This window comes from Corapipo altera, unplaced genomic scaffold, assembly GCF_003945725.1.
Source record: "Corapipo altera isolate COAL_440 unplaced genomic scaffold, ASM394572v1 180, whole genome shotgun sequence".
Lineage (NCBI taxonomy): Eukaryota > Metazoa > Chordata > Aves > Passeriformes > Pipridae > Corapipo > Corapipo altera.
The window spans coordinates 4,789,858-4,817,303 of record NW_020884915.1 but is presented as its reverse complement, the minus strand read 5'-3'; the positions used below and the strand labels follow the sequence as shown (position 1 = coordinate 4,817,303).

Genomic DNA, 27,446 nt, shown 5'->3' with positions numbered 1-27,446 from the left:
TCTGAATACAATTAAAAATCATTCAATAAACCATGAAAGAAACACAGCCAAAAGCTGATGTTGCATATAAAACAACTCAATATGTCACATAAGCACAATTAAAATTCTTTTCACAAAGTCATGTTTTTCTAATTTTAATTTCCAACTGATTTACATAAACCTGAGCCTTTTAAAAGCTTTATAATATATCTGAAATCCACAACATTTTTACTTTGCTGCAAACTAATTACAGCTGCCAGAAAGAATCAACACAACAACAGGGAATAAGTTTAAACAGAATTAATAAAACTAAGAGATGAACACATCACCGAGAATTAAATCAAAGGGAGAAAAAAGGCAGAAAAATAAATGGAGAGCTGGGTTCAACCCAAAGCTACTTGCTGGAGTGAAAGCACATGCACAACTTTAAAAAGTGGTCATAAAACCAGAGTGTTAACACCTGCTTCCTTTTACAAATGTGGGAAGATATTCAGGTGCTAAACTGGAATGGGTTTCACCTGGTGGCTCAGGGACTTTCTGCAAGTGAAGGTCTGTGATGCCACACAAGGACATCGTGGCCTTCTCAGGAAAACCCAGCTTTCAGGGGTCACCAGGCACTGTAAAACTGTCTTCAGTGCAAAGACATCACAGAAAAAAAACTATCACACAAAAAAATCTATCATTTTCCCTTTGACAACATAAAGAGTTTGCTCATATTTGCAATTCGCTGTCAAGGAAAACTGAGTATTTGCCCTTTTTCTTGGGTGAGGAATGGATATGGGATTTGGGCCTTCCTTCTTTTTAGTTTTTTGTGCCTTTTTTTTTTTTGGTTTTGCTTTGATTTTTTTGGTTTTTTTTTGTTTGTTTGTTTGTTTGCTTGTTTTTTTCTTTTTGTTTTTGTTTTTTTTAAGTCCAGTCTCTGAACGAGATTAAAACAAACCAAGGATTTTGGTTGTGGTTTTCTCTGCTTTGTTTTTCATAAATGTGCCAGGCTCATAACAACAATAAAAAAAAATAACAATGACAAGTCATGCAAGCTACAGATGCAGTGCATCACCTGCACGTGTGGTCAGCAAATTCATCCCATCTTCCCCTCCCTAATTCCAAGGACAACATAGTGCTTCCCCATCTTAGGAACTCTAAGTGGCAAAATGAATGTTCCTGTACCCACTACCAGAAAAGAGCCATGAAATTTGGTATTCTTCCTAGAGGGATACTGGCATCCTCCCAGGAGTTCTTCCTCCACAAGCAGTGCAATCTTTCAGATCTGCAGGGAAACACAGAGCTAGAATTGGGGGGTTCTGCTCTAGAAGCTTCTTCCCAGGTCCAATGTTATTCCTGTTTTATCCAGCTTCTTTTGGCTTCATGCAAACCAAACTAGAATCAGTATTAACCATAAATCTGGGCAGTGAAAAAAGTAAAAATAAGTCAAACTTTCAGTAAGGGTTGCTAACAACCTCCTCCCAAGTTAAAAACAACAAGAAACAAACAACAAAAGGAAGCTGTTTAGGAAAATAGATTGAAATTGAGCTGGAAAATTACAGAAGTTCTCAAACTTTCTGTAAAAATCAGGAAAATGGGACAAAAAGTAGCACCTTTACAAGAAAAGATGGTGCCAAACCACTCGTGAACTGGGCAATATAGTGGAGCTCAGTCAGCAGAGGAATCAGACTTATCCTGGGACTGGCTCTATTTAGCATTTTCAACAACTGCCTCCAAAAATACAGGAATGCTAAAAACCCACCGTTTCAGAGAGATAAACAGACCTGAATGTGAAGAAAGAGCCTTCAAAACATTGTACTTAAGGATTCAGAGGGGATCTAAAGACTAAATGCATGTCTCAAATGTAGGTTTCATTACAAGAATGGCACTAAGGAAAGAGAAAAAATTGCTTATAGGACAGAAATTACATTTCAGACTAACAATCTCAATTCTCTTATGGAGTGACAAAAGTCTCTGTGGTTTTGTCTGCTCAGAAGAAACTCACTCTCAATATAGTGGAGATTTATCAATCTTACAGTAAAGATTATTTAATTTTATATGGATTTGCATAGAAAACTCAGTGGCAAAATCAGGAAGAACAACATAAACTGTGATGCAAAAAGAATCTGAACTGAAATTATATGACTGTGGACAAATAAATTCACTCTCTGGGTGCCTCAATTCTTCAGCTCTTTTAGGCATTTCAAGTTATAATCCATGAATCTGTGGCACTACAGTCATACAAGTAAACAGAAGGCATCAGGCTGATATAGAAATACTCATTCTAAGTTTTTAAATCAGTGTTACCAGAGACCTGAAATGCAAGTTTATCACAGTGAGATGTTCTGCCAAGGCTGCCACCAACCAAAATGATAAAATAACTCGTTCAAGAGCACGATAAAAATGTAGGGCTGTTGAGGGAAGCTACAGAAGGTTAAAAATAACCACAAAGGCTATTGATTTTTTAAGTACTGTCTCACTAAAAAACAAGAGAGGAAACCAGGTTAAAGAGACCTAAAAGTTTGCAACTGGCTGCTGATACCAATTTGGAAGTGATCAGAACATGCTCCTCGGTATTTCCCAGACTACTCTCTCAGTTTTCTATATTAGTTCAAGTGGATTCCTGGGAGGCAATTAAAAAAAAAAAAAAACCTTGGAAAGAAAAAACCCGCCGTACGTATTTCGGTAATTTTTTGCACCTTTTCAAACAGTGTCTCTTTTGTGTGCAGCGAAATTCTTTTCTTCCAAGACAAATATTTAGTTAAGCACAAAGCAAAGAGAGTGTCCAGCTACTTTTCACAGAGGGGAACAGACAGATATTATTTTTCTACAAGTTTGTCATTACAAAACGCTCGTGAAAAGTTCAATACAAGGCTTGTTTCAGGAGGTCTAAACAGCAATAAATTGCTCACTCTTGCTCTTTCTGGAAACTACTGTATAATTTTTATGATCTTTTATGGAAATGTTTTCTAACTTGTGTAGCTGCCACATAGCTTGTTTCAGCTACACTTCAGCAGTGTCTCTTAAAGACAAAGACTGCTGTAAAAAGACTTGAAGATTAAAAATCACCTTAATCAACTAGGTGTGTTGTATCAGTGTTTTACACCACACAGATCAATCATTAAGGTCACTAGAGAAGAGGCAGGAATAAGAAATGCTTAATTTCAAATTTTATACATGGCAATATGTAATATGTAAAACTCAGTTTGGAATGACAGGCACTGGTTTTTTGTTTAGCACAGTAACTGAATACAGTTAAAGAATTAAAGCAGCCAGGAGTTTATATATATATATATATATATATGTATGTATGTGTGTATATATATGTGTGTGTGTGTGTGTGTGTTTGTGTATAAAATACACTGACAGCCTCTACAATTAACTTCAAGAAGCATTTTAAAAAAGACAATCTTGGCTCAGAAACGTGATGCTTCTGGTGAGATGATACTTCATGAAGAAGAACTGCTGGAGATTTCCACTATTCTACCCAAACTATCCATTGATTACTTCACTGGGATCAAAACATTTCCTTCTTGGGATGAAAAGGCCAAGAAAAAAAAAATGTTTTGACTGCATTCATTTCAACTCAAAGCTTTGCCTCCAGACCTCCCCACCCGTATCCATCATTTAAATATCAAGAAATAAATTCTGACATTTCATATAAAACACAAAAGAGATGCAGGTGGCAAAATGTCCTGAAACATTTACCTATCTAACTCCACATGCTTTATAAATCATCCTGAAGCTGGGGTAGACCTGGATCATCTTCCAAGTGACTTGTGTTGTGCAAGGTCCTCCCTGCACTTCCTACCCAGAAACAGGTATTTTTGCTGCTGAGGAAGAATTAAAATAGTTGCAGATAAGACTTTAGGTAAGAAGGCAAACCATTATTAAGATTCCTTGGTCTCCTCCAAAGAGCCAGTCTATGCCCCTTGGGATTATATAAGATACATAACAAATTCATTCTTCCTATTCTCAGATCATTTTTCTATACATTAATCTACACATTTTCTCCTAGAAATATAACCAAATGCTATTTAAAGTCCTGGGAACAGGACAGGACAACTGTCACTTTGGACCTGAGATAAAGGGCCACACACAGCACTTCCTAAAGGCCCAGAAGAAATGCAAAGAATGGGACAAACATTAAAACAGGTTCTTTCCATGAATATTTTCGTAGCTTCCAAAAATGAGCAGTTCAGGAACTTGACTAATTCAAGAGTAGCCTTGGATAAATTTCTCCAGTAGGCAAGGATACACCTATGTTCCACGATTTACCTCGTTCAGAAGCTATTTATATGTTACCACTTCACAATCTGCTGAGGTTTCCCCTAATCCTTCTCATTTTTCCACCAGCTATTTTAAGATAAGAATACACATATCCCTAAAGCAGCAGATGACCATGCACTTACATTGCAGCTTAATAAAGTTCTGTGTTCCCACAGGGAAAAACTGAAAAATCAATTCTTCCACAGCACTCTTTAAGAGCAAGTATTATGAAGAAACTTTTAATTAGAAAACTGTTTGCTGTGTTTTTCCTCAGGACACCAATTCAATTCAATAAGAACATGCTGGTATAAATATTTTAAAGTGCCAGCAACTCTGTGTAATATCAGTACTTCACTCCACTCCAAAGCACAGAGACAACCAGATCAGATTTGAAGCTGAATTCCTGCAGCAAGTGGCCAAAGGTTTTTGAGAGGGGTGAGAAGATTTCTAGCAAGTTTAATTCATACCAGACACATTAAGAAAAAATTGGGATAATGTAGGGAAACACCTATGGCAAGTAACAAGGAAAAAGGGGATAAAAATCCATTACACTGTTAGCAGTGAACAGAAATCCATCTCCTTCTTATTCAACAGCAATTCCCATGACAGACTTTACACCTTAAGGTGGTGGAAACCTGACTGTCCTTAATGCATCTTTACAGGCTGAAATACTTCCACCATAGCAGAGAAATCAAGTGCCTAATCAGACCAGGTAATGCCTGGTACAAATCTAGTAAATAGCTCAATCTACCTTGGCATGTGTCCCATTTTCACATTATTATAATTAAACCCATTTATGTCAGTAATTATAAAAAGGGCACAGAGTACTACTTATTGTTATGAGACCTATTATTTTACAAAACAAAGTGAAATGGATTTTATGGCTTTCCAGAGAAGCATTACAGACATCTCACAAAAAGAAAGCTCTCCTTACACTGTCTTGAACTAAAGCCAAAAATTATTATGGGTTTTACTATTGTACCTGGAAAACAGCCACAGTTTGTGAGGTATCACTCCCAAGAACAGAAAAGCCTGGCTAGAGAGCTGACCAATATTAAAGCTCTACATCTGCAGTAGATAGAAAATAGATAGAAATGACAGCTCTGAGGTTGCAATTCCACTAACTCTGCTAATGAAGAAGTTGTGCCACCTTCCAGAGAAATGGAGAACTGCTGCTTGTTTGGAAGCCCAGGAGTATTTTTAATTATTTTTTAATTTATTAGATTAGGATTAGCCTTAAATACCATTTTAAGAGCAGGGTTTACCAATGTGCAATGCACTCTCATTCAATACCTGAAGGAGATATTTTTGCACTATTCCTTCTGCAAAGGTTAGTTCTAGTTGAGCACTGTGCTTAGCAATGCAATGGGAATCAAAGGGAGATTTTTAAAACCTCCACCTGTTAAATTAAGCAAGACCACAAAAAATTAAGGAGAAACATAGAAAAGGTACCAAACAACTTAAAGGCAGAAGATGATTTTATCATCAAAAAACCACTTTGATACAATCATCTCGTTTCCAGTTGAACTCTCAGTCCCCAGACTCTTTACAAATCATGTTTAATCCCTCCCTCTTCAGCTCAGTGAGACCTGGGCTGAAGCCTGCAACAGAACCTTACTGAAAATCTCAGTGCTTTCCCTCCCAAATGGAAATGGCAGTATTTTAATATTTAAAATCACCCTCAGAGACACCATTTCCCACCATTTAACTGTGCATTTTAAAAAGATGCTTTCAGAAAGGTGCATGCAGTGAACTGTACCTCATTCTCCCCACAGTCAGAAGGTGTGTCCTTGTGTACAGACATCTGATACTTGGCAAATAAAGTGGCAGATTGGTTGAAGGATGATTTGAACTGGGGGTCCTCAAAGGAGACAGGTACTAACCTCACCTTCAGAGCAAGGGAAATACAAGTATTCTATTTTGAGTGCATATCATCAGATAATCTGCTTCTGAAGGTAAGGCTAGTGAAAGATCTCCTCCTATCCACTTCAAAGCCTCTGAAGTCAGTTTTCTATTTTAAAACCTCCTAGAGGAGAAAGTCTGACAACTAACACCAAACTTAAACTGACTGCTGGTACTTCCATTAAAGAACAAAAGCTAACACTAGAACACTCCAAAGCAGGAGTCTATTCAATCTATTTTTATTGACTAGTATCTAACAAATCAACTGCAAATTTTAGTTTCATTGTACAGTCTCAAGGACTTTTTAAATGTACTATTTTTAATGGCACATCACTCATTTCTCTTGTTCAGCAATAACATATTCTGGCTACATATACTTTTTTTTCTGTATACTATCAGAGAGGTAACATGTCTGACAGTTCACTCTTACACTCCACCTGGTCATTACAAGAAGCAGTAACAATGTGTGATTTAGATGGAGTGCACAGATCACTTTTTTAAAGGCTTAAATTTAAAGTGAAGAGAATTATTCAACTCCTGTGAACCTTAAACCAACAGTTTGTGTGATAAACTTTTGCTCACATGTTGGCCCTGGTCACGTTAGTTCCTCCTTATGGAAGCATTTAAACCAAAGCCAACAAGACCAGTTATCAGGCTGAGTGCCCAGCTGGATTTAGTTCTTATGAGATTTGTATTTATAAGGCCCAAAATATCTCTCTCCCAGAGCCTCATCCTCTCCATCTCTTACCCAACAGCATCCCCATGGAACATCCATAACTTTTCAGTCTGCAACTGAGACCAAATATTTGTGGCTCTCACAAAGAGATATAAGAAGAGTTTGCACTTTCAGGATGTTGATTTTCTTTGATACAGTATTTTAAATGCTCCTGAATATACAATGGATATAAAATCCACATTTGTTTCTCCGAGAAACAAGACACATGAAATGGAGGGGAAGCTTTGCATAGAATTAATTTGGCCTTCTGACCTGATTTATGGTTGGTTTATCAGGTGGGTCCTTGTGAATAACCATCTGGTAACGTTTATAGACCTGGTAAGACTCCTGAAATGTGGCTTTGAACTGTGAACTTGGTGGAGATGATCTCACCACCCTCACCTTCAGAAGAAGTTAAACACATTTATTATTACAATACACGCAGTAACTATACACTTATACATAATGCAAACATCACAACAGAGACACATTTTAACCTCCTGCACAAGGGTCATCACAATTTAGATAATATTAGCCAACAGTCTTCTAATTCCTCTGCTCAATTTAGGCTACTGAAGGCTTTTATACTTACACTGAATAACACAGGAGGTTTTCAAACTGCAAATTAAGAGAATTAAAATGCCTCTACAAGAAATAAACACTTTTCAGGAAATAATACCAACAGATCAACATTTTAAAGAGATTTCCTGTACTACTTAAAATACCCACTTGTAGTTTCATACTACACTAAGAAACACTTGAAAGACTTGGAAGACTCAACTCTGTGCTCCTCATCTAAAGACTGTTTTTATGGCAATAATCCCAAGGGGATTTCTTGATATTTTTGAAATTGAAAGCAGAAGATGAAGCAGTGTTTCCATACTCAATTACGAGTTAACTGTAATAAGTAGTTATCAGTCTTCCCATCATCACCCTTAAACACACAAAAATAATTTTAGAAATTCTTTATAAATTAAAAATTCTCCTAAGTAAAACCAATTTCCCCCTAAGCAGAAGAATGCTGTTACATGAGCAGCAGTGCATGTCTTCTCAAACATATTTGAAGTCATATTAATTTCAAAAGCTGCGTAATTTTTGGAATGGTCCTATTTTCACAAATAGTTAAGTTGGTTCTGATCTATTAAAAAACCCAACATAACAAAACAGCACACTTGACAGCCACAGGAAGGAGCAAAGACAAACTGGGAGAACACTGCTGAATTTTCCCTGCTTCTTATAAATGAAGGTGTTCAGATAAAGCCATTGTGCTTCTGCTATATAACTCATGAGAAAATGGGGAAGAATTAATTAGATGGATCAACTTCATGGCTTCTACTCATGTAAATATTTTCATTTCCAGTACTACCACTGAAAATGATCAGAAAAATACTCATATTCAGATTAAGTTTTCCAATTACAGAAAAAATAAAAAGAAAAATGGCTTTTTATGATTAACAAACGTTAGAAGGTCCAGAAGTCTTCCAGATTGCTGTCTCCAATAGATGCAGTGGCAAGCAGTATATTAAGCAAACTTTTCTACCATCACTTTTACAGCTTTCAAAGACATCAACACGCCCCAAAGACGTGCATAAAGAGCAGCTATCTTGTTATCTGTTTAATTTGATGAAGTTACTGCTCTCTTGTCAGGTTTCATTAGCATAGATACTTTAAGTATTTCTATGCTCCAGAACTAAACGTTGAATTTCTCTCATCATTCAACACTTGGTTAATTCAAAGTCTTTCATTTTCAAGTCACGCTGTATGAAATCAATTTGCAAGTTATTTTGGTCACTGGGCTGGTTTCTGCTAGAAATGACTGCACAGTGCAAGAGTACCCTCCTGTGGTTACACAGAGCTCAGCTGCATTTTACATATATATATATATATATACAATTATATATGTTTTCTACACATATATATATACAATTATATAAAATAATATAAGTAGTATATATATATAAATAATGCAGTACCACATATATTTCAAGATTTAAAGTACAACTACTCTATAAAGTCAAAGGTACAGACCTAAGCATTTCAAAAACTCCTAAACCAGACTTTTCCTTCATTTGCCTCCCACAACAGTGAACAAGACATTACCTCTAATTTGTGTCGTGCATCATCAGGTAAAGACACAAGGACAAAGTCTTCAATGGTTTTAGGTTGGTTTGTTTTAGGTTTAGAGTTTTGCAAGAGGAAAGCTTGATCTCCTCCTGGAAGCTGAGAGCCTTCTAAGGTGCACTTCTGGTTCTGGAGGAGTTTCTGCAGTTTCCTCTCTTTCCGAATGTCCTTTGCTTTTCGACACAGTGGCTTGCTCAGGTCAGCCCCTTTCCCTACAAGGGCACAGGCAAAGAGTTAAACACCACATTTAAAAACAAGCAAGCAGTTCTGATGCAATCACTGAAAAGAGATGGCTAAAATCACCACTAAATGCACCTGTGGCCTTTTACATTTACAACTCCCAACACCTGATTTCAAGCTAATGCAACGATTCTGCTGCAGCTATTTAATGCAGCACTTTAATCTAGGATCACCTGGACCACAATTCCACCCCAAAGCCAAGAATATATTTAAAAACTTGAAACACTGAAAGGACAAAAACCTAACCAACAAAACCTCGCAACCAAACTCAGAGAATTGTTCTACCACATTTGAAGCCAGAGTGGCTACAGGACAAACTCCTGTAGAAGACACACACCCCCCAAAAAAAAGGGTTTCTTTTTTGTCACCTGGAATCTGTGGGCACTGTGCAGAAATGCTGCCAGTGCCATCAGTGCCACTGACATTAGTGCTACATCTATGCTTAAAATTATATTGAGATTGTTTTAATTAATCCATTCACTTTTGTCAGTCTGTCTTGAACAGATCAACCATTTGTAACATTCTATTTGTGAAATGGTATTTACTAAAAAGAAAAGCCAAACCAATGCACCATTTCCCATCCTGACCCATTTGCTCTCTAGTACTACAAGAACTTCAGTTTTAAATCAACACAAATCCAGAGACATGCACAAATAAAAATTCAAGTGGTCCAAATTCCTCAATGAAGGGGTCTGATTAGATTTATAATTAGGGCATTAACATAAGATAAAAAGTCAAGACAGAAGAATGGCAGTACTAGAAAAAATTATATATCATTTTCTTCAATTAAAAAAAAGGCTGGTCCCCATGCTACCCTCTAAAGGCACTTAAAGGATGGTAGATGAGCTGGAAGCCAAAAAAGACTCATATTAAAGACTTTAAAAAGTGAGGAAGAGTGGGAAAAACTACTTTAATATAGGGAAATACAGTCATATATCTTGCACAGAACCAGAATGGTAACAAATATTATTACAAACTGCTGAAGAAATCTTTTATACCATTATATTTATCCCAAAATCCATTGATTTGCAAAAGACAGGCTGGCAACTTTTGGGAGACTTTTCAAAACGAAAGCATCCTGAATGGTAAGGTGGTTTCATTTGAAGCACTGGGAAGAAGACACATTCCCAAGTCCATTAATATTTATAAGAAGCAAAAAACAATCCAAACTCAGACTTAACTATGGCTTATCCCACTTCACTCCCCTGAAGGGCTGGACATTACGTGGAAATTGTTTTTTCCAGAACTCTTATGAAAACATAAATCTTTCCTTCATCCTCCTCCCCACCAGTAACTTTTTAGCCAAAACTGACGTATTTCCTGTTTTCTACCCACGTATTTCCTGTTCTCTACCCACTTCAGACCTTCCTATGGACAACAGGAACAGTGGGATCCTTCTGCAAACTGGAAATGGTGAGAGCACTGATATTTTGGAAGCTCACTGGTGTGTTCAGAGTCACTTCACCTGGAAAGACTTGCAGCCCTCAGATCCGCTGCCTGAAGCATCTTTCTTTACCAACATGGAAATTGGAAAAATACTTTATATTGGGATCATTTTAAGTACTGGCAATGCTGTAAAGTATTCTTTTTAACACGCCTACCATACAGAATTTACAGACTTTCTAAGTGTACTCCTGGGGCAAGTTAGTGGGAAGCTCTTTGTGGCTCATCCAAAGAGTTCCAGTTTTGGTTTCTCCACGACAGCTGAAAGGTTCACAGCACCTCAGGGACTTGGAAAAGGAGCTGTTATCCCTTTGGCACACCTCAGACATCCTACAATGGCACTGGCAGATTTTATGATTGAGGTTTGTTTCCTCCACACAGCTAAAATTATTCACCAGAAAAGGACAAACAGGAGGGAATTAGGGATATTATGTGACCTGTCCTCAGGCAAACGGGTCACAGGAAGAGTTTATTTAAAACAGTCACGATACATTTGAAGAACGAGCACTTCAGCTGTATCGGGATCTGTTTCGTGTCTCATATCTTCTATAAGCTGTAAGTTAGCAAGAAAAACTTCTTAAAACAATAAATGTGCATACACAGACATAAGCAAACCTTCTTTTCTATCTGAAACTGTGCAGAAACAGACCATTATTCCTACAGGACAATGACCTGTTTTGTTTATAAAGGAATAAAAATGCAATTAAACCATCTTACTGCGGGCTAAGTCTGCATTTTCCAAGATGAAAACTAAACATCTTTCTCTCTGGAAAATTTTAAACTGGATTTGACCTGTAACACCATCTACTCTAAAAATTAAATAAGCTTTCTGATGCATTTATTATTCACTTTGTATTTCCTTTAAAGCCTCCAGAAAGAACCATCCTAATAAATATTTCTCCTCTGTACAAGTAAGCCCTTTCTTTCTGCAACACATTACAATATTACAAGATTTCTTATCTGCATTTCCTGTGTTTAAAGTTTGACCCGAGGTTATTCTAAGCCTCACTGAAGACCTCAGCTCACCTTTTTCATAGCAGTGGTAGATTTACACTCCTAATCTTTACCCAAGTCTGCCACCTGCTGTCAGTGGCCACTTGGTTTGCTTCCAAAATGAAGTTTACACAGGTCAAAGTTTTTAATTTATTACTTAAGAAATTAGAGGTGAGAATAAGAAGATAAATATAAGAAGCTTGACTGAGGGATAACTTTTAATATTGAAGAGTGTGACCATACTACTAAAATCAGTATTATATTAAAAATTATTAGTGTTATATTAAAATGCCTCCAAGATTCCATGTAGTTTCTCATAAAACTGTAGATAGGAATAAACATTTGTTTACTTCAGTTTTTGGCACATGAGAGCTGTAGCACTGTGTAAATGCAACAGAAGTAAAATGAGAGAGAATGCTTTACTTCTTGTATGTACTTACTGCATCTCCCTAGAAAAATGTAAAATTAAGTTCACTGCAAGACAAAAAGGAGAAATTCCTACATAATTTCCAATCCTCTAGTGATACTTCTTCTCTAAAGTTACTCAAAATCTGAAACAAGGAAAGCTCCCAAACAGATGAAAAAGCTCACCTAGAAAACATTATTCTTTGTAGAGGACCAGAAGAATCTGCTTTTTTTTTTTAATCAGCACAGAGCTATCTGATTTTCTTTAAGCCCACAAGATAACAACACAATTCACCAAACTTATTTCCAATGCTATTTAGATCTGTGGCAAAGACTCTATCAAAGTGTGAAAAATGCAGTTATTTTTAAGTTATTCACAGAGTATAAACAGAGTTTATATGACAAAATAATGTGCAGAAATTAAAAAATGTAAAAATAATACCTGGGGTCTTTTTTTGGGTCTTAAACTGGTTTCCCACCACTGCACAAGAAACAAGTTTAAACCTTGACCTAACTCAGAAACCAGCATTCCTACAGCAAACTGTATCCAGCTTGGATAATCAGAGAGTTAGACAAGATGATCTTTCTGGGTCCCTTTCAACCTGAGATATTCTATGAATCCATGAACCATATCTCAAGGTACATAAAGCCTGAGTCACCACATCCCATAGAAGGAAGGGAAATCTGGGCTGCACTTCTTCTGCACACAAAAGTATCCTGAACTGGGAACTGATCCCAGTGTCTGATGAGATCCTACCATGTTGACCTATCTGACTGCAATCTAAATATCCTACAGGAAACTACTGTCTGTAGTTATGTACTCACCATAACTTAACTGAAAGTAAAAATAATAAAAAAAAATATAATGAAAATAAGATTTTAAAAGATACATAATTAAAATCAATGTAACTTTCAGGAAACACTAAGAAAACAAGTAACACCCAGAGCCTCTCAATTTATACACTGTAGTTCCATAAACTGGGAGGAGCACGGGGAATAAAACAAAACAATGATTGATTTACCAGGCAAGATAAAAGAAGGACTTCAACAAGATGTGAAATCATGGCAGTATATTCCAATGACTACCAGAAATGTGATTACCTGGCTTAGGTGGTGCATGAACAACTTTAGCCGAGTGTGATGGTTCTCCAGGGACTGGTGTGTCCTTGGCTGCACAGATCTGGAGAGAATCTGACTCCACCTTCTGCACATTCACCTCTTCTTTTGTTTCCCCTGAGTCCTTCTCTTCATTCTGCACGCTCTCAGTGTGATCCACACCCAAGGGAGTCAGTTCAGACTGACTGACCTGAGACTCACTTTTGTATGGAAAATCACAGGCGACCGCATCCTCTATGTGGGAATCCATCGGCTCCTCTGCAGACAATCAGAACATGTAGGACTGAATTTCTCTCTGTGTAACCACAGCTCTCACTTTGCACAACTACAATTAATACTAAAGTAACTGATTTCCAATTTTACAAGTGTTTTCCAACAGATAAAGTATTTGCAAGAGTCTGAAAACAAAGTCTCCTTTACAACCCTGAATTATGAACACCAACTCATTTTTGGGAACGGTTTTATTCTCTCTACTAAAACAGGACAGTCAGCTGATCTCAGGCCACAGCTGCAATCAAACAACAAAAAAGAGCTGAAAAAACCCCTAGCATACCACATACACACACAAAAAAAGGTAAATTAAAATGGTTCAGAACCAACACAAGTTCCACCACAATGGAGAATAGCTCAGTTTGGTGCTGGATAAATGAGGTGTGACTGTTCAATCACCACGAAAAAACCTTTTTGTTTGCTCTTCCTTTTCTCTGCCACCAACCATTCTGCTTGATCCTCTCCAGATTGCCAGTTTTATGGCAGGAGTAAAAACAGAGTCTAATCCTCTACAGCTCCCAGCTAGAAAGTAGGAGTTGGCCCAGGAAAATAAGCTGGTCTGTGGGAAAAGTAAGGAAACATCTTCTTCATTAGTACAATTCACCTGCATGACCTGATCTCTGGGCTACTGAAGTGCTCTTGATTTAAAATCCACTGCAAACAACCCATCCAGGGGTCTGTACACAAAAGGTATTTAATCCTCCTCCCAAACATCAGCTCTGGTTTTTGAACTACGAGTTTCTTACCTTCGCTCGCTACTTTCGAAACATCTCCTTTGGAAAGAAATTTCAACATTTTCTTCAGAACCTTCTTGTGAGATTTGGAGGCCTGAAAATGCAATGCCTGGCACCTATAAAACATTATGAACATTTCTTTTGTGAAAGTTTAAGAAAATGTTAAGGACCCTCTTAAAAGAATTACACTGCATATGTAATTTCTATTTATCTCTGAAGTTCCTCTATATTAAGTGATCAAATATTTTATCAACATTTTTGATTTAATGAAATTTATGTCATCTTGTACTGCATAACATCAGTCTTCATGGTATGTTTTGTGTGTTTTTCACTATAATCACTAAAATGGGAGTGTAAGCCCCTCTTATTTGGGCTACTAAGGCAGTCTTTCTGGGTTACAGACAAGGTTCTTCACAGGAAAATATTCTAGAGCTGCTGATGTCCTTATGCACAAACCCAACAGTACTTACTTACTATTCCAAGTATCACTAAAAGTAGACAAACTTTCCAAGTATGATGTATTTCAAGCCATAAACACAAATGGTGGAACAAATTTGAAGTGGTCAAATCCCTTACACAACTGTATTTTGAGCTTCTTACCTTATTGTGTATTGAGGACAACACGTTTGATTCATGATAGGTTTGTAGACATATTTTCCACTCCTGAAAACAGCAATAAATATGAATTGATTTTTTTGTTGTTTATATCAAAACATAAATGGAAGAAGAACCTTTTTTATTAAAATCATATCAAAGTATTACATGATGAGTAACAAAAGTCAAGAAGCAAATTCTTCAGCTCTTTGCTGCTATACTACATTGTTATGCTTCCAAAATCATTACATCTTTTCCTGTTTGACAGAGTCACATTACAAAGAGTCTCAGAGTACTGGACAAATAGTTTCATTTCAATTACTAATGGAAACTAGCTAACTGTTTTCAGAGATCTAAATTTTAAATGTGGATTCTAAGCTGTATCTAAACTGACAGCACAGCTTTGTATTTTCTTTCTCGATTTACCTTCGCCATCCTCTGTCTATGAGATCCTGGTAATCTTGAACTGTCATCGAATGTGCCCACATACCTGAAATAAATAACACAGCAACACTTGACTGACCACAGCTGGGCTTTAAAATGCAAGTTCTGCGGAACTGGCTGGAGCAGCTCTGCTATTGAGACAGGCTGGGAGAGCTGGGGCTGGGAGAGAAGACACCTGGGAGACCTTAGAGCCCCTTCCAGTGCCTAAAAGGGCTCCAGGAGAGCTGGAGAGGGACTTGGGACAAGGGCCTGGAGGGACAGGACAAGGGGGAATGGCTTCCCACTGCCAGAGGGTAGGGTTAGATGGGATATTGGGAAGGAATTCTTGGCTGTGAGGGTGGTGAGGCACCAGCACAGGTTGCCCAGAGAAGCTGTGGCTGCCCCATCCCTGGAAGTGTCCAAGGCCGGGTTGGACGGGGCTTGGAGCAACCTGGGCTAGTGGAAGGTGTCCCTGCCCATGGCAGGGGGTGGGACTGGGTGACCTTTAAGATCCCTTCCAACTCAAACCATCCTGTGATTCTGTGATTACTGCAAATCTGAGTATACACAGATGTCTTTCAAGGATTTGGCATATTCGTTAATATCATGATTACTGACTTCAACAGCCACATTACGTGTAAAAACCTCAAACCCAACACAAATCTCGGGATGCAAGCAACTATATTTCTCCGACTGTACAAGCGCAAAGTTCATCTCTCCACCTCCTTCCTTTCCCCGAAATAACCCAGGAAAACAACATGAAATTGCTGCTTAATTCTCTTGCGACCAGCTGGAAGCACTGGGCCAGTAAGAGCAGCTCGGAGCTCCAGGCCGGGCGGGCAACGGTGCCACCGCCTTTCCCCGCCGCCCTCCCTCGGCCCCGCGCCCGCCGCCGCCCCTTCCCCGCCAGCACCCGGCCGGCCCGCCCGCGGCTCCCCGCGCCGCCCGCACCGTGCGAGAGGTTGCCGGTGTCGCTCCTGCAGTATCCGCAGCGGTAGCCATCCTCCCCGCCGAAGAACTCCACGATGCTCGGGGAGCCGCCGCCCGCCGCCATCCCCGCGGTGCCCGCCCGCCTTAGGGCAGCGCCCCGGGCCGCCCGGAAACGCCGCTCGCCGCCATCTTGGCTGCGGGCAGCGCGCGGGCGGCGCGCGCAGGAAGCGGCGGCGCCGCCATGTTTCCCCCGGGCAGCGGCGGCGGCGGCGGGTTCCCCTCAGCGCTGAGGGCCCCAGGGACACCCCCCGGGCCCGGCCCGCCCGCCGCGCCCCGGCCCCGCTCACCCGCCGACACCTTGCCCCGCTCCGAGCCGCAGTAGCCGCAGCCGCGCCCCTCCTTCCAGGCCTTGTACTCCACCACGGCGCCGGGCATGGCGCCGGCGGCCTCGCAGCGCCCCCGCCCGGGCCGTGCCCACGCCTCCCCTCAGGGCCGGGTTTGCAACAGAACAGCGCGCTCGGCTCGGCTTGGATGCTCTTAACCGTGTTTCCCTCGTGGCCTGACCGGTTTCTCACCCCCACAAACACGCTCGTAACAATTTGCCAGATCCCTCTGTACCCGGCTGCTTCAGCGAGATAAAAGGATGGAAGAAATAATCCACATCACCATCCGCTGTAAGCCTCAATTTAAGCAATATAACTCTGACAGGTTTTGTCTTTTCTAAAATTTTAATTTTAACTCATTAAAATTCTAAAATTCCAACTATAGTTTGAAGTGCAAATCTAGGGACTCAAAAAGAACGTAAAACCTTTCACACCAATCTACTTTTCTACAACTCCAGAAGCAGCGCTCCCCCACAGAGCATCTTCTGGAAAGGGAGCTAGATTTATTAATTTTTAACAAAATAATAGAGCTGGCCTGCCTAAGTTACCCACCAAACACAGGTGGAGTTTGGAAAAACAGAAAGGGGAATTGCTATCTGTAATTGGGACCAAATTTCCAAACTCAAACCTTTATTTCCAGAACAGCAAGAACACTATCAACTTCTCCTGCAACACCCAAAATCATTATCCCAACAGGGGTGGATAACCATGCAAATTCTACTTGTTGCTGCTGCTGCTGGGGAGAGACAAGGGAGGAAGGAAGGGGGGCAGTGTTTCCCTGTTATAAAAGCTGCTGAGTGTCAGTAAACTTTATATAAAGTAGTAAACTAAGCCAGAATAAATAGGGAGTATATAGTAATAACCCTGTGACAAGTCTAAACTTTTTCTCAGGTTGCCCAGGGAAGCTGTGGCTGCCCCATCCCTGGAAGTGTTCGAGGCCAGGCTGGATGGGGCTTGGAGCAACCTGGGACAGTGGAATGTGACTCTGCCCATGGCAGGGGGTGAAAGATGAGCTTTAAGGTCCCTTCCCACCCAAACCATTCCATGATTCTGAACAAAGCAGCTTATGTAGTGTTGAGATGTTCCAATAGGAATAAATTTAATTTTACAATATATACACATAAAACAGGTTTTTGAGGAAAACATTCTGAAGTATAAGGCACCTAGGGGGAGAGAAAAAGAAAAAGACAGTAAGACAATATGCAATAAAATTTGGAACTTACAAAACAACTGTGACAGTAAAAGAATTCAGTCCTATCACTGAAAGAATTTTAGGGAAGTAGGAATGGAAAACAGTCTGGTTCCCTCTAAGTCCTTCTTCAGACTACTTGTATTAACAATGTCAGCTGTCACTAAGTTAAAAAAACAAACAGGAAAACTAAGCTATGATTCTTCCCAACATTGCACTCCGAGTATGAAGTTCCAAAAATTAAGTCTATCACTGAACTGACCAAGAAACGTAAAAATAAAGGATTTTTTCCCCAGTTAATTACTGCATACAAGACTAGATTACATTTTGTTCCACGAAGAGAGCAAGAACACAGCAGTGTTCCACATATTACAGTCACCCTGCTTACAGTTCTACATTTGTAAGTGCCACGTAGTCTCCCTGCAGTTCTTCCACCAAGTGCATAAGGAACTCATGCACTGGATCCTTACTGAGTTTGATTTATTAAAAGGGCTTACTTGGAAAATTATTCTGTCTCCATTTCCTCTTCAGTGCTCTGAAAAGGAGGGCTAATCATGGCTTCTGTTATTTCAAATACTTCTATGATCTCCTGGTTAGAGAAGACAGCAGTCAGTCAGTCACAAGAGCTGGACTATTTTAATTTAATTACCACCAGGCAAATAATGAAATTTCTCACACTAAAGCACCATTCCAAATTATGATGTTTCTCCTGCACATTCCAAGTGAGGGACAAAGGAGAAGAGCTGTATGGGCTCAAAACTACTTTTTGTCTTCTAAGGTTTACTACAAACAGCAAACTAGTGAGGAGAACTTCCCCTCCAGAAGTATATGGAAGGGAAGAAACAGGCTCTGTATTTACACAGGCCTCCTATAAAATAGTAAAGGCAAGTCAGTGCACAGCTTAAAAGCACATAAACTGAGCAGGCCTCGGGGATCAAAGATGGAATTGCTATCCCAGTTCTCAGTCTTCTTGCAGTTAAAAACACCCATTAGATCTGTGACTGTTCTGGCACCCCTAAGGTCAAATGCAGTGATGATGTACCTGGGAACACCTCTCCTCCTGAGAGCATCAACAGCCCAGCTCTTGGATGCATTCCTACATTTAAGGAAAAAAGAACTAATCCAAAGTATCAAATGGTCTCTATGGTACCTTCCATTCTTCCTGGGTCAGAGACATGACAACTTGTTTCCGTGCTCCAGGTCCTCGGTTTTCCTCCCCTACCCTCCTGGATTTTGTAGACTCTGATCAAAATACAGTAGTTTTAGTATTTACACTTGCAAAGTCAGTGTCCACCAGGAACACAAAAGCTCCACAAAAATCAAATCAATTCTGCATGTTCCCCCCAGTTACTCTCTCTCAACAGCCTGTACCACACACTGCTTAAGGGATTTCCTTCGTCTCACCTCTTCAATATTTAGGAACTAATGTTTTGCAGAGTCCCAGAAAGTCGTAAGCATTTCATTCCTTATCAAATCCCACCAAAGTCTTAACCCCACTGATATCCTGTGGGAATGAAAGCCAAAGACCTCGTGTAGCATGGAATTTCCTTTCCAAATGTTTTCAAGCTGCAGCAGTTCCCAACTCAAGCGAGACAACGGAGGCTTCTTGCACACAAAAAACACTTTAGCAAAAATGTAACTTGAAAAGAAAGGTAATAATCTTTGATTTATTTTAATAGAACTAATTTGTATAAATCAGCATAATGGTCTTTTTTCATATATTGATATTTGAAAAGACTCAATCCTTTCAACTCCTCATAAATCTCTTCATACCTTCAATTACATTCACTGTCCCCAGCTAAAAATAAACCTGAAATTTTGTGAATGTGTAACATGTAATGCTGTGGCAAAATCAATTAGGCTCTTTTAAAATAAGCTAGATTTTACCTATTATTGGCAATTTATCATCATCCAGCCTTATTTCTGCAAGACCATCCTAAAAGACAGTGGGATTTAAAGTTTCAGAAGTTAGAGGTGTCCAGTTAGGATAATGCACTGAGATTTCGTGTTTTTACTTAATACATAATCATAAACAGGTACATATATTGATAAAGAATCTCCCTTGGCATGACAAATAGGAAAAAAGTACTTAAATATAGCACTTATTAATGAAGAATGCAGTCCATATAAAACAGTGGCTAACTTGGATTATAAAAGTTTTGCTTTATTAAAATCATTACTATTCATTAAATACACCTGAAGGTAACCCTTCATAATCAAATCACATCACTATTCCTTATAAACCTGAATTGAGTCAGAATATCTTTGTCAGATTTTGTCTTTTAAAATTAATTTTATTTATTAGACAAACTAAATATAGTTTGAAGTGCAAATCTATGCATTTGAAAAGCATATAAACCCCTGCACTAACATACTCTTCTTCAACCTCAATAACTCTTCTGTACTCTGTGACTACTTTCTTATATCTGAAATGTAAGCCAGAATATTTTCTGAAAAGTGTATTGACAGCAAAATTTCACTATTGTTTTGTTGGTAAATTGATTGCAGCAGAAAAACTTAAGAAAAAAATTAATCTGTCAACTCTATTTTCTTTTTTATTTGATTACCAAAATATCACGGGCTGTTTGTAGAAAATAAATTAGTATTCCTCATATTTGAAACCTCATTTTTCAATCTTGAAGACACAAACCCAACAAATCAGGATGTCTAGATAACTCCAATATCTAAAGTGAGATGTCAAGAACATATCATGCCTTACCCTGATAAGGAAGGACACATGAAACATGTTTTCCACAGTGCGTGCAAAGGAGTTTGGATCAATCACAAAATCAAAGAAGGAAATAGGTGTTTCAGCTGGAGAGGCAAAAATGGCTTTGTTAAAACAGAGTTAAAAGATGTAAAACAAACTTTTAAAGAGAGACAGTACTCCTTTCAAAACCTATCAGAATGTGTGTCAGTTTAGTTACAATGCTGAATTCCCAGCTGCCTGCAAAAAGAAACAAATCTTCCACAGAGTTTATTATTTTCTTCCATCTTTTCCCCCATGCAGATCCATAAGCAGTGATTACTTGGTTGCCTTCTAAAAAGTGGCAGGCTCTAATCAGGGGGAGAGGATTCACATTTACTTTGCAGTCAAACAGCCCCTGATGAGTGTTCATAAAAAATCCCTAGTTGGTAGATGTGCTCTTACAGGAAGATTTCTACTTGCAAATTCACCTCATTTTGGCTCTGCAGTTTAACCACTCCTAACTGTAACAACCAGCAAATATTCATTTTCACCAATTAATGCTTCATTTCCTCACACTTACGATCATTTTCAAAGAGAGTGTTCAGTATTCCCAAGATCCTCTCTACTTCTTTTTCTGTAGTTTCGTCGTGAGACTCCTCCATTTGATTTAACTGGGAAAAAGAAACACAGATTCACCTCAAAGAACCTCTGTTGTATTACAGGAATATGCAAAGGGCCTTTTATGAACACAGAACATAAAAGCTGAATTTTTCTCCCTACATGCACTATTACAAACACACTTTAGCAAACCTGAGACAGCTTGCTAAGAGCTTTAGGTCCCATCTTAAAATATCAAACTGAAAGACCATAACTTGTATGTTTTGAGCCCATTAAGGGCTACACTTACTCTTCAACAGCTCTATGGAATTGGGATACACAGTGGTACAGTCTGTGAGGTTAATACAGATCATTTTTAAGCAACTCAAAAACACTCCAGCTCCTCTTCTTCCCAGTACAAAGTGCAACAGAATCCTTCCTATCACTATTTCAATTACTATTAAGTATTTTAGAAAACAATAATCAAGCTTTTGCCTCTATGTCCCGGCATTATCACAGTCTGAGCTTCCCTAAAACACCATGGGTTATGTTTTCAAAGTTTCAGATGTTAGAAGTCTCTAAGTATTCCCAGACTTCTGCCCTTCTGCCAGTGCATGACAGAAAGAAGAGGGAAACAGAAGGCAGAAAAAACAGTGGTTAAGTGAGCTGATTAACTGCTGTTAATCACATTTCAGGGCAAATGCTACACACCCTGCCAGACACTTCTTACAGAAAAACGGGAACCACGCCCATGTAAGGAAGCTTCTTTTTTGCTTCCTTTTAAAGCAACAGGCATAAGAGCAAGTAAGCTCATTTGAACTTGAAAAATCAGGGTGTAAATCATATTTCTGAACACGAAATTAGTCTGTAAATCCTATTTCCCTCCACTCAGTGAAACACTGTAGTCCACAGAAAACAAATGAAGAGGCCTAATAATGGAGTCTGAGTCCTTTGGTACTGCAGAAGGCCAGAAAGGGCTGATGTCTGTGTTTCAAACACAGCTGGATGGCTATGGAGCCAAACAAGGATTGTGCCAATAACACTGTGAGAAAGAACAGGATGTGGCTGGAAAAGGAACAATATGGAGGTAGGGCAGCACTTTTCTGTGACAAATATCCTTGTTTTGGCTCCTGGAGTTACAGCACAAGCATCTATGAATCTTGACTGATCCCTTCCCCTTAAGGGTGGGATGTCACAAGTACTACACAGTTTGGACTTACAAAACCCAAACCAACACGAACAGAAAGATTTAGAAGTCACTAGTAATAACTATGCCAGAACAAATGGTTAGTAAAGATAACACTTTACAAACCTGAGCGGGCATCATCTGTTTTGCTTCTCCTTTTGAAGCCTTTTTCTGCCTCTCAATCCGTTGCCTTGCTACAGGAGGATCAGACTTGAAAGATCCCAACCTAACAGAGATACAAAGAACACATACATGGAAATGTGGTTTACACTGCATGCTTAGAAATCTACACATGTTCTGGTATGAGGCTGCCAATATATTGGGAGCAACTTTTGGGGATGGTTCTTTCCAGAAATCTCTGAATGTGATGAAGTTTTATCTTTAGGTATCAGTCATTACTTTACACTTTTCTCAGGAGATCCACTGCAAGACTCTAAGAGACAACCCATTAACACAGACGTACAAGAACAACTGCCAGTCTCTTCATGTTAATACAATCCCTGGACTGACATTCTGGAACTGTCTGAGAAAAAAAAGGAAAAAAAAAAAAAAAAAAACAACCCAAAAGGCTCCTGTATTCCTGATTCTGGCTGCAGCTTGTACAGGGAGAGAATGACAAGGGAAGAGTCAGCTTTTCAGAGGAAATGCCAGTTCTGATGGCATTTCAAGAACACCTTGGCTAGTGATATTATTCTGTAGCCAAACCAAAACCAAAGCAAGAAATATTATTAAATATTTTGGAGATGAGGAGTTCACTGACCAGAAGAAGAAAGATCACACAGAAATCCTCATCAACACTGCTGTGAACTCAGATTAAACTCTGTTCAAGCCCAGGGCATTAAAGATAAGACTCCATTAAGGGCATTACCTTGTCCTGCAGGATATAGTATTTCCTTAAAGGAACTTACATATAGTGAAAAGTAGGGGCTCTTCTGAAGTACTTTAGAGCTTCTTCTCCCACTTTCTGCCAGGCATCACGAGGTAAAAAACCACCAGGTTCACTATCATTTTCTTCTACTTCTATGCGATTTATACCCATGAGGGTCAGCTACAAAAGAAAAAAAGCTGCAGTGAAAATTCACTTAAACCAGGAGACACATTCATGGTGAAACCATGAAATTGTATTGTGGTGTTTGCCTGATAGATTAATATTTAATATCACTGCATAAGGACTTTCCTGAAGATACTGTGAAAACAGATAACTCGTGTTAAACTGAGAAAAAAAGAGCCACAGGTAAATAAAACTGCTTAGGTTCCAACAAATTTCTGATGATGTATGAAGCAGCAGAGCATTACTTAAATTGCACCAGAGAGCTCAGATATCTCACAATTTCTGAACACCACACATTCCCAGGAATACCATAGAACAACTTCTTTGGCCTATTCCTGCATCCACCAGTCCACACTAATCCAAGAAAAACTTCAACAAAACACCTGAACTTCATGGGGTTTTATACTGTAGAGCTCTAGACCTGACCAAAGACTCAGATTCCTGATTAATCTGCTGTAACATAAGGAAAAATTTTCAAGGAGGAAAAAACCCAACAGCCTGCTTAAAAGCTACTCTGAACCAACTCTTCCACCCAGCCACAGTACAAAAAGACAAACGTGTCACATCTAAAAGCATTCAAGTCATCCAAAGTCCTGCCAGTGACACAGGGCCTTAAGGACTCTATCCCAAAACACAGAAAGTGGTAAACAGGATAAAGAAACTACTTAGCTACTGAGAAACTACAAAAGTGACTTAAAAAAAGGTGCAAAGACTTCAAGAGCACAAACTGACTGAACTGTGATAAATAATTTTTTTTGGGGGAGGGGTTGCATTTTAAGTTGGATTTTCCCCTATTGGAAACGCTTAATACATAGTTTAAAACAATTAACAAAAGAAATCCATAGGAAGAGCATTTGATTCCATCAGAGCTGCCACGTACGAGCTGAGGATTTTGCTTTATGATCCTGTAACAAACAGGGCAAACCTCCAGCAAAAAACTGTTGGCAAATTCAGAGGCTGGAACTTACCAAGTCTTCCGCAAATGCTGCTGCATCAAATGATGTCATCTCAGAGTGTAACTCATTGGCCTTCTCCTTCCCGAGATTGGATGCTAAGACAAGAAACTGGGCATCCAGCGCAGCCTCTCGTGCACGGCAAACTGTCACAGAAATAATTTCACATTATTTTATGCTAATAATGTGAAGTTGTCTAAAAATATAATAGTAAAATTCAGCAGAGGGTCTATCCTGGCATTAGAGCTTTGTAAATCATTTTATTGCAATGACCTCTAACGCACTTACTTAATCCTTATAATAATATTTGCATTAAAAAAAAGGAGAGAGAATATGAGAGTGTGACACTGACAAAGAATAAACGCATTTTTATCAACATGTTTTCCACTTCTCCAAGTGAAATGAACCCCTCTACACTGATATCTTTTATGTGTACTATTTCTATACATTGCCAAAATAAAGCAAGGAGTATTTCTAAGTGCAAATAAACAGGAATATTTATTTTCTCGTATCAGCTTAAACAATCTTCAACTAATCATATCTATTTTAAATTATACAGAACTTCTGATAAAGTACTTGGACCTCAACTCTCTTGTTTATAGGGTATCATCGTCTCACACTTGGCCAAACACCTTGAATAAAGAGCACAGAATTTGTTTTACCTTTCTCAAACAGTTTATTGGCTTCTTCCAAAGCTTCTGTCAACCTGTTGCTTTTAGAACTCAGCATCTCCTCACGATTTTCTGGGGGAGAAAAGACACATATGAAATCCTAAATTATTTAAACACAGAAGCATTGAGAAATACAGTGCTTGTTTGACCCTGACTGGAGGCCAGGTGCCCACCAAAGCTCTATCACTCCCCTCCTCAGCTGGACAGGGGAGAGAAAATAGAACAAAAGGCTCATGGGTCCACATCAGGGTAGAGAGAGATCCCTCAGCAGTTACTGTAACAGCCAAAACAGTCTCAACTTGGGGAAATTAGTGGAATTTACTATCAATAACATCAGAGCAGGATAATGAGAAGTAACACAGATCTTAAAAACACCTTCCTCCCCACCCCTCCTTCCTAGGCTTCGCTTTATTCCAGCTTCTCTACCTCCTCCCCTCCAGTGGCAGAGGTGGGAAATGGAGGTTACAGTCAGTTCATCACATGTTGTTTCTGCCACTGGTTCATCCTTAGAGAGAGGAGCCCTTCTACCCCTACTCCAGCGTGGGGTCACTCCCACGAGAGACAGTGCTCCACCAACTTCTCCAGCGTGAGTCCATCCCATGGGAACAGCTCTTCACAAACTGCCTCGGCAGTTTGTGGGTCCCTTTCCACAGGGTGCAGTCCTTCAGGAACAGGCAGCAGCTCTGTCCCTGCACAGACTCCTCTCTCCATGGGCCCGCGAGTCCCTTCCACGACCCTGCTCCAGTGTAGGACCCTGCCCGTGCTGCAGGCGGGTCTCTGCTCCCCCGTGGCCCTCCCTGGGCTGCAGGGGCACAGCTGCCTCACCATGGGCTGCACCTCGGGCTGCGGGGGAACCTCAGCTCCGGCACCTGCAGCACCTCCTGCTCCTCCTTCTGCACCACCCTGGGGGTCTGCATAGCTGCTTCTCTCAAAGGTTCTCGCTGCTCCCTTCTCTGGTCGCAATTACTTTTGCACAGTTACTTTTTTTCCTTCTTAAATGTTATCACAGAAGTGTTACTGTGGTCACTGATGGGCTCAGCCTTGGCCAGTGGCGGGTCCCTGTTGGCTCTGCAGACACGGGGGAAGTTTCTGGCAGCTTCTCAAATCCGCAGCCCCCCTGCTACCAAACCCTGGCCACACAAACCCAATACACATACTCACGACCTAATCAAAACTGGCTCCTTCGTTCCCTGTCATACACATGAAAATACAGAATATCTAGCACATTAATTCCAGGATGATACAGGCTCCATCTTTATTAATGCTTATGCATTAACTAAGACTGAAGTAGCAATTTTCCATTTACTTCAATGGCATAAGATTTTTATGGTTGAATTTACGCTAGCAGGGATGGCTGCCCCATCCCTGGAAGTGTCCAAGGCCAGGTTGGACGGGGCTTGGAGCAACCTGGAATAGCGGGAGGTGTCCCTGCCCATGGCAGGGGGTGAAAGGAGATGAGCTTTAAGGTCCCTTCCAGCCACTCCATGATGCTGTCATTCCACACAAATGCCTCCCGAGAGTCGAATGTCGACCCGAGCAGAAACCCAAAGTATCAGCCGCCCAAGGAACCCGGAGTTCCCCACAACCGCAGGACCCTCACGGAGCCCTCACTGCCGCCAGCCCCGGCTCCCGCCCCGCCGCCCGCCTTACGGTGCACGCTGGAGATGAGCTCCCGGTACTGCCTGCGGATCGACCTGTTGTGCTCGTTGTCGGCCCCGTTGCCGATCTCCAGCCGCTGGACACACTCGCTCGCCTCCTCCTCCGTGTCCTCGGCGGGGGACGGCGAGCGCGGGAGGCCCGGCGGCCCGTCCCGGGAGGTGGAGGGCAGCGGGAGGCGGCCCCGGCCCGGGGAGGAATCGCCGCCGCCCTGCGCCATGTCGGGGCCGCGGGGCCGCGGGGCCGTGCCCGAGCTCCCGGGGCCGCTCCCGGGGCGACCCCGCCTCACGGGCATGGCCGAGCCTCCGTACCTCGACCCGCGGGGTCCGTCCGGAGGGTCTGTGCCCCCCGCCGTGGCCGCCGCGGAGCCGCCGGGCTCTGAGCGCGATCTCCCGCCTGTGCCGCCGGTGTCGGCTCGGCTGCGCCGTGCGCTCCCGAGCAGGCCGGGCCGGGCCGGGCCGCTCTCACTCGCTCCCCGGGCGGCTGCGGGGCTCTCGCCGCCGCACGAACGGACAGAACGGCCCGCGAACCGCCGCCGCGGTGCGATCCCAGGCACGGGCGGGAGCTCCGGCACGGGAGGGAACTCCCCCGGGCCGGGCGGGGCCGACCCGCAGTGGGCCCGGGGCCGCCGCCGCCTCCGGAGGGCGCTGCGGGAGCGGGAGAGCCGCGGAGCGGGAGGGCGGGACCGGCCATGTCCGAGCGGCACGGGAGGGAAAATGGGAGGGAAAGCGCCGCTGTGCGCCTGTAAAACATATCTATCTATATCTATCTGTCTATCTATCTATCTATCTATCTATCTATCTATCTATCTATCTATCTATCTATCTATCTATCTATCTATCTATCTATCTATCTATCTTTATATATATGTCCATAGAAATGCCTGCCTTAGTCCTTGAGCAGGGATCTGGGCTCTGGGAAATGAAATAAATGATGGAGTCATAGGATGGTTTGG

At 40.8% G+C, this 27,446-nt stretch overlaps 2 protein-coding genes across 7 annotated transcripts in view; both read right to left on the bottom strand.

The window, feature by feature from the left end:
- The window catches only part of ATE1 (arginyltransferase 1), a 74,654-nt gene extending 58,038 nt beyond the window's left edge, over nucleotides 1–16,616 (bottom strand). Inside the window, exons 1-7 of one of the 5 annotated variants that reach the window (XM_027655220.1) lie at nucleotides 16,464–16,616; nucleotides 15,190–15,253; nucleotides 14,770–14,832; nucleotides 14,182–14,285; nucleotides 13,151–13,423; nucleotides 8,948–9,180; nucleotides 7,121–7,249 (exon numbers count right to left, since the gene is read on the bottom strand). In XM_027655220.1, the coding sequence (XP_027511021.1) occupies nucleotides 7,121–7,249; nucleotides 8,948–9,180; nucleotides 13,151–13,423; nucleotides 14,182–14,285; nucleotides 14,770–14,832; nucleotides 15,190–15,253; nucleotides 16,464–16,551 (954 nt within the window). In that variant the 5' untranslated portion in view covers nucleotides 16,552–16,616. Of the gene's footprint in view, nucleotides 1–5,989; nucleotides 6,119–7,120; nucleotides 7,250–8,947; nucleotides 9,181–13,150; nucleotides 13,424–14,181; nucleotides 14,286–14,769; nucleotides 14,833–15,189; nucleotides 15,254–15,970; nucleotides 16,005–16,137; nucleotides 16,272–16,463 lie in introns of those variants that run through there. The other 4 variants (XM_027655221.1, XM_027655218.1, XM_027655217.1 and 1 more) reach the window with 4 other exon arrangements.
- Nucleotides 16,617–17,573: 957 nt separating this feature from the next.
- NSMCE4A (NSE4 homolog A, SMC5-SMC6 complex component) lies at nucleotides 17,574–26,892 on the bottom strand. Of its 2 annotated transcripts, none has more exons than XM_027655223.1 (11): nucleotides 26,486–26,891; nucleotides 24,827–24,907; nucleotides 24,180–24,310; nucleotides 23,069–23,208; nucleotides 22,287–22,386; nucleotides 20,958–21,048; nucleotides 20,408–20,502; nucleotides 19,576–19,624; nucleotides 18,839–18,930; nucleotides 18,186–18,277; nucleotides 17,574–17,662 (listed from the first exon to the last, which is right to left on the bottom strand). In XM_027655223.1, exons 1-10 carry the CDS (start codon nucleotides 26,784–26,786, stop codon nucleotides 18,194–18,196), a joined length of 1,164 nt encoding a protein of 387 aa, XP_027511024.1. In that variant the 5' UTR covers nucleotides 26,787–26,891; the 3' UTR covers nucleotides 17,574–17,662; nucleotides 18,186–18,193. The 2 variants fall into 2 exon arrangements, with proteins under 2 accessions (XP_027511024.1, XP_027511025.1); XM_027655224.1 differs by lacking the exon at nucleotides 17,574–17,662 and adding an exon at nucleotides 17,669–17,851 and having other exon boundaries at nucleotides 26,486–26,892.
- Between the last annotated feature and the right edge of the window lie 554 nt (nucleotides 26,893–27,446).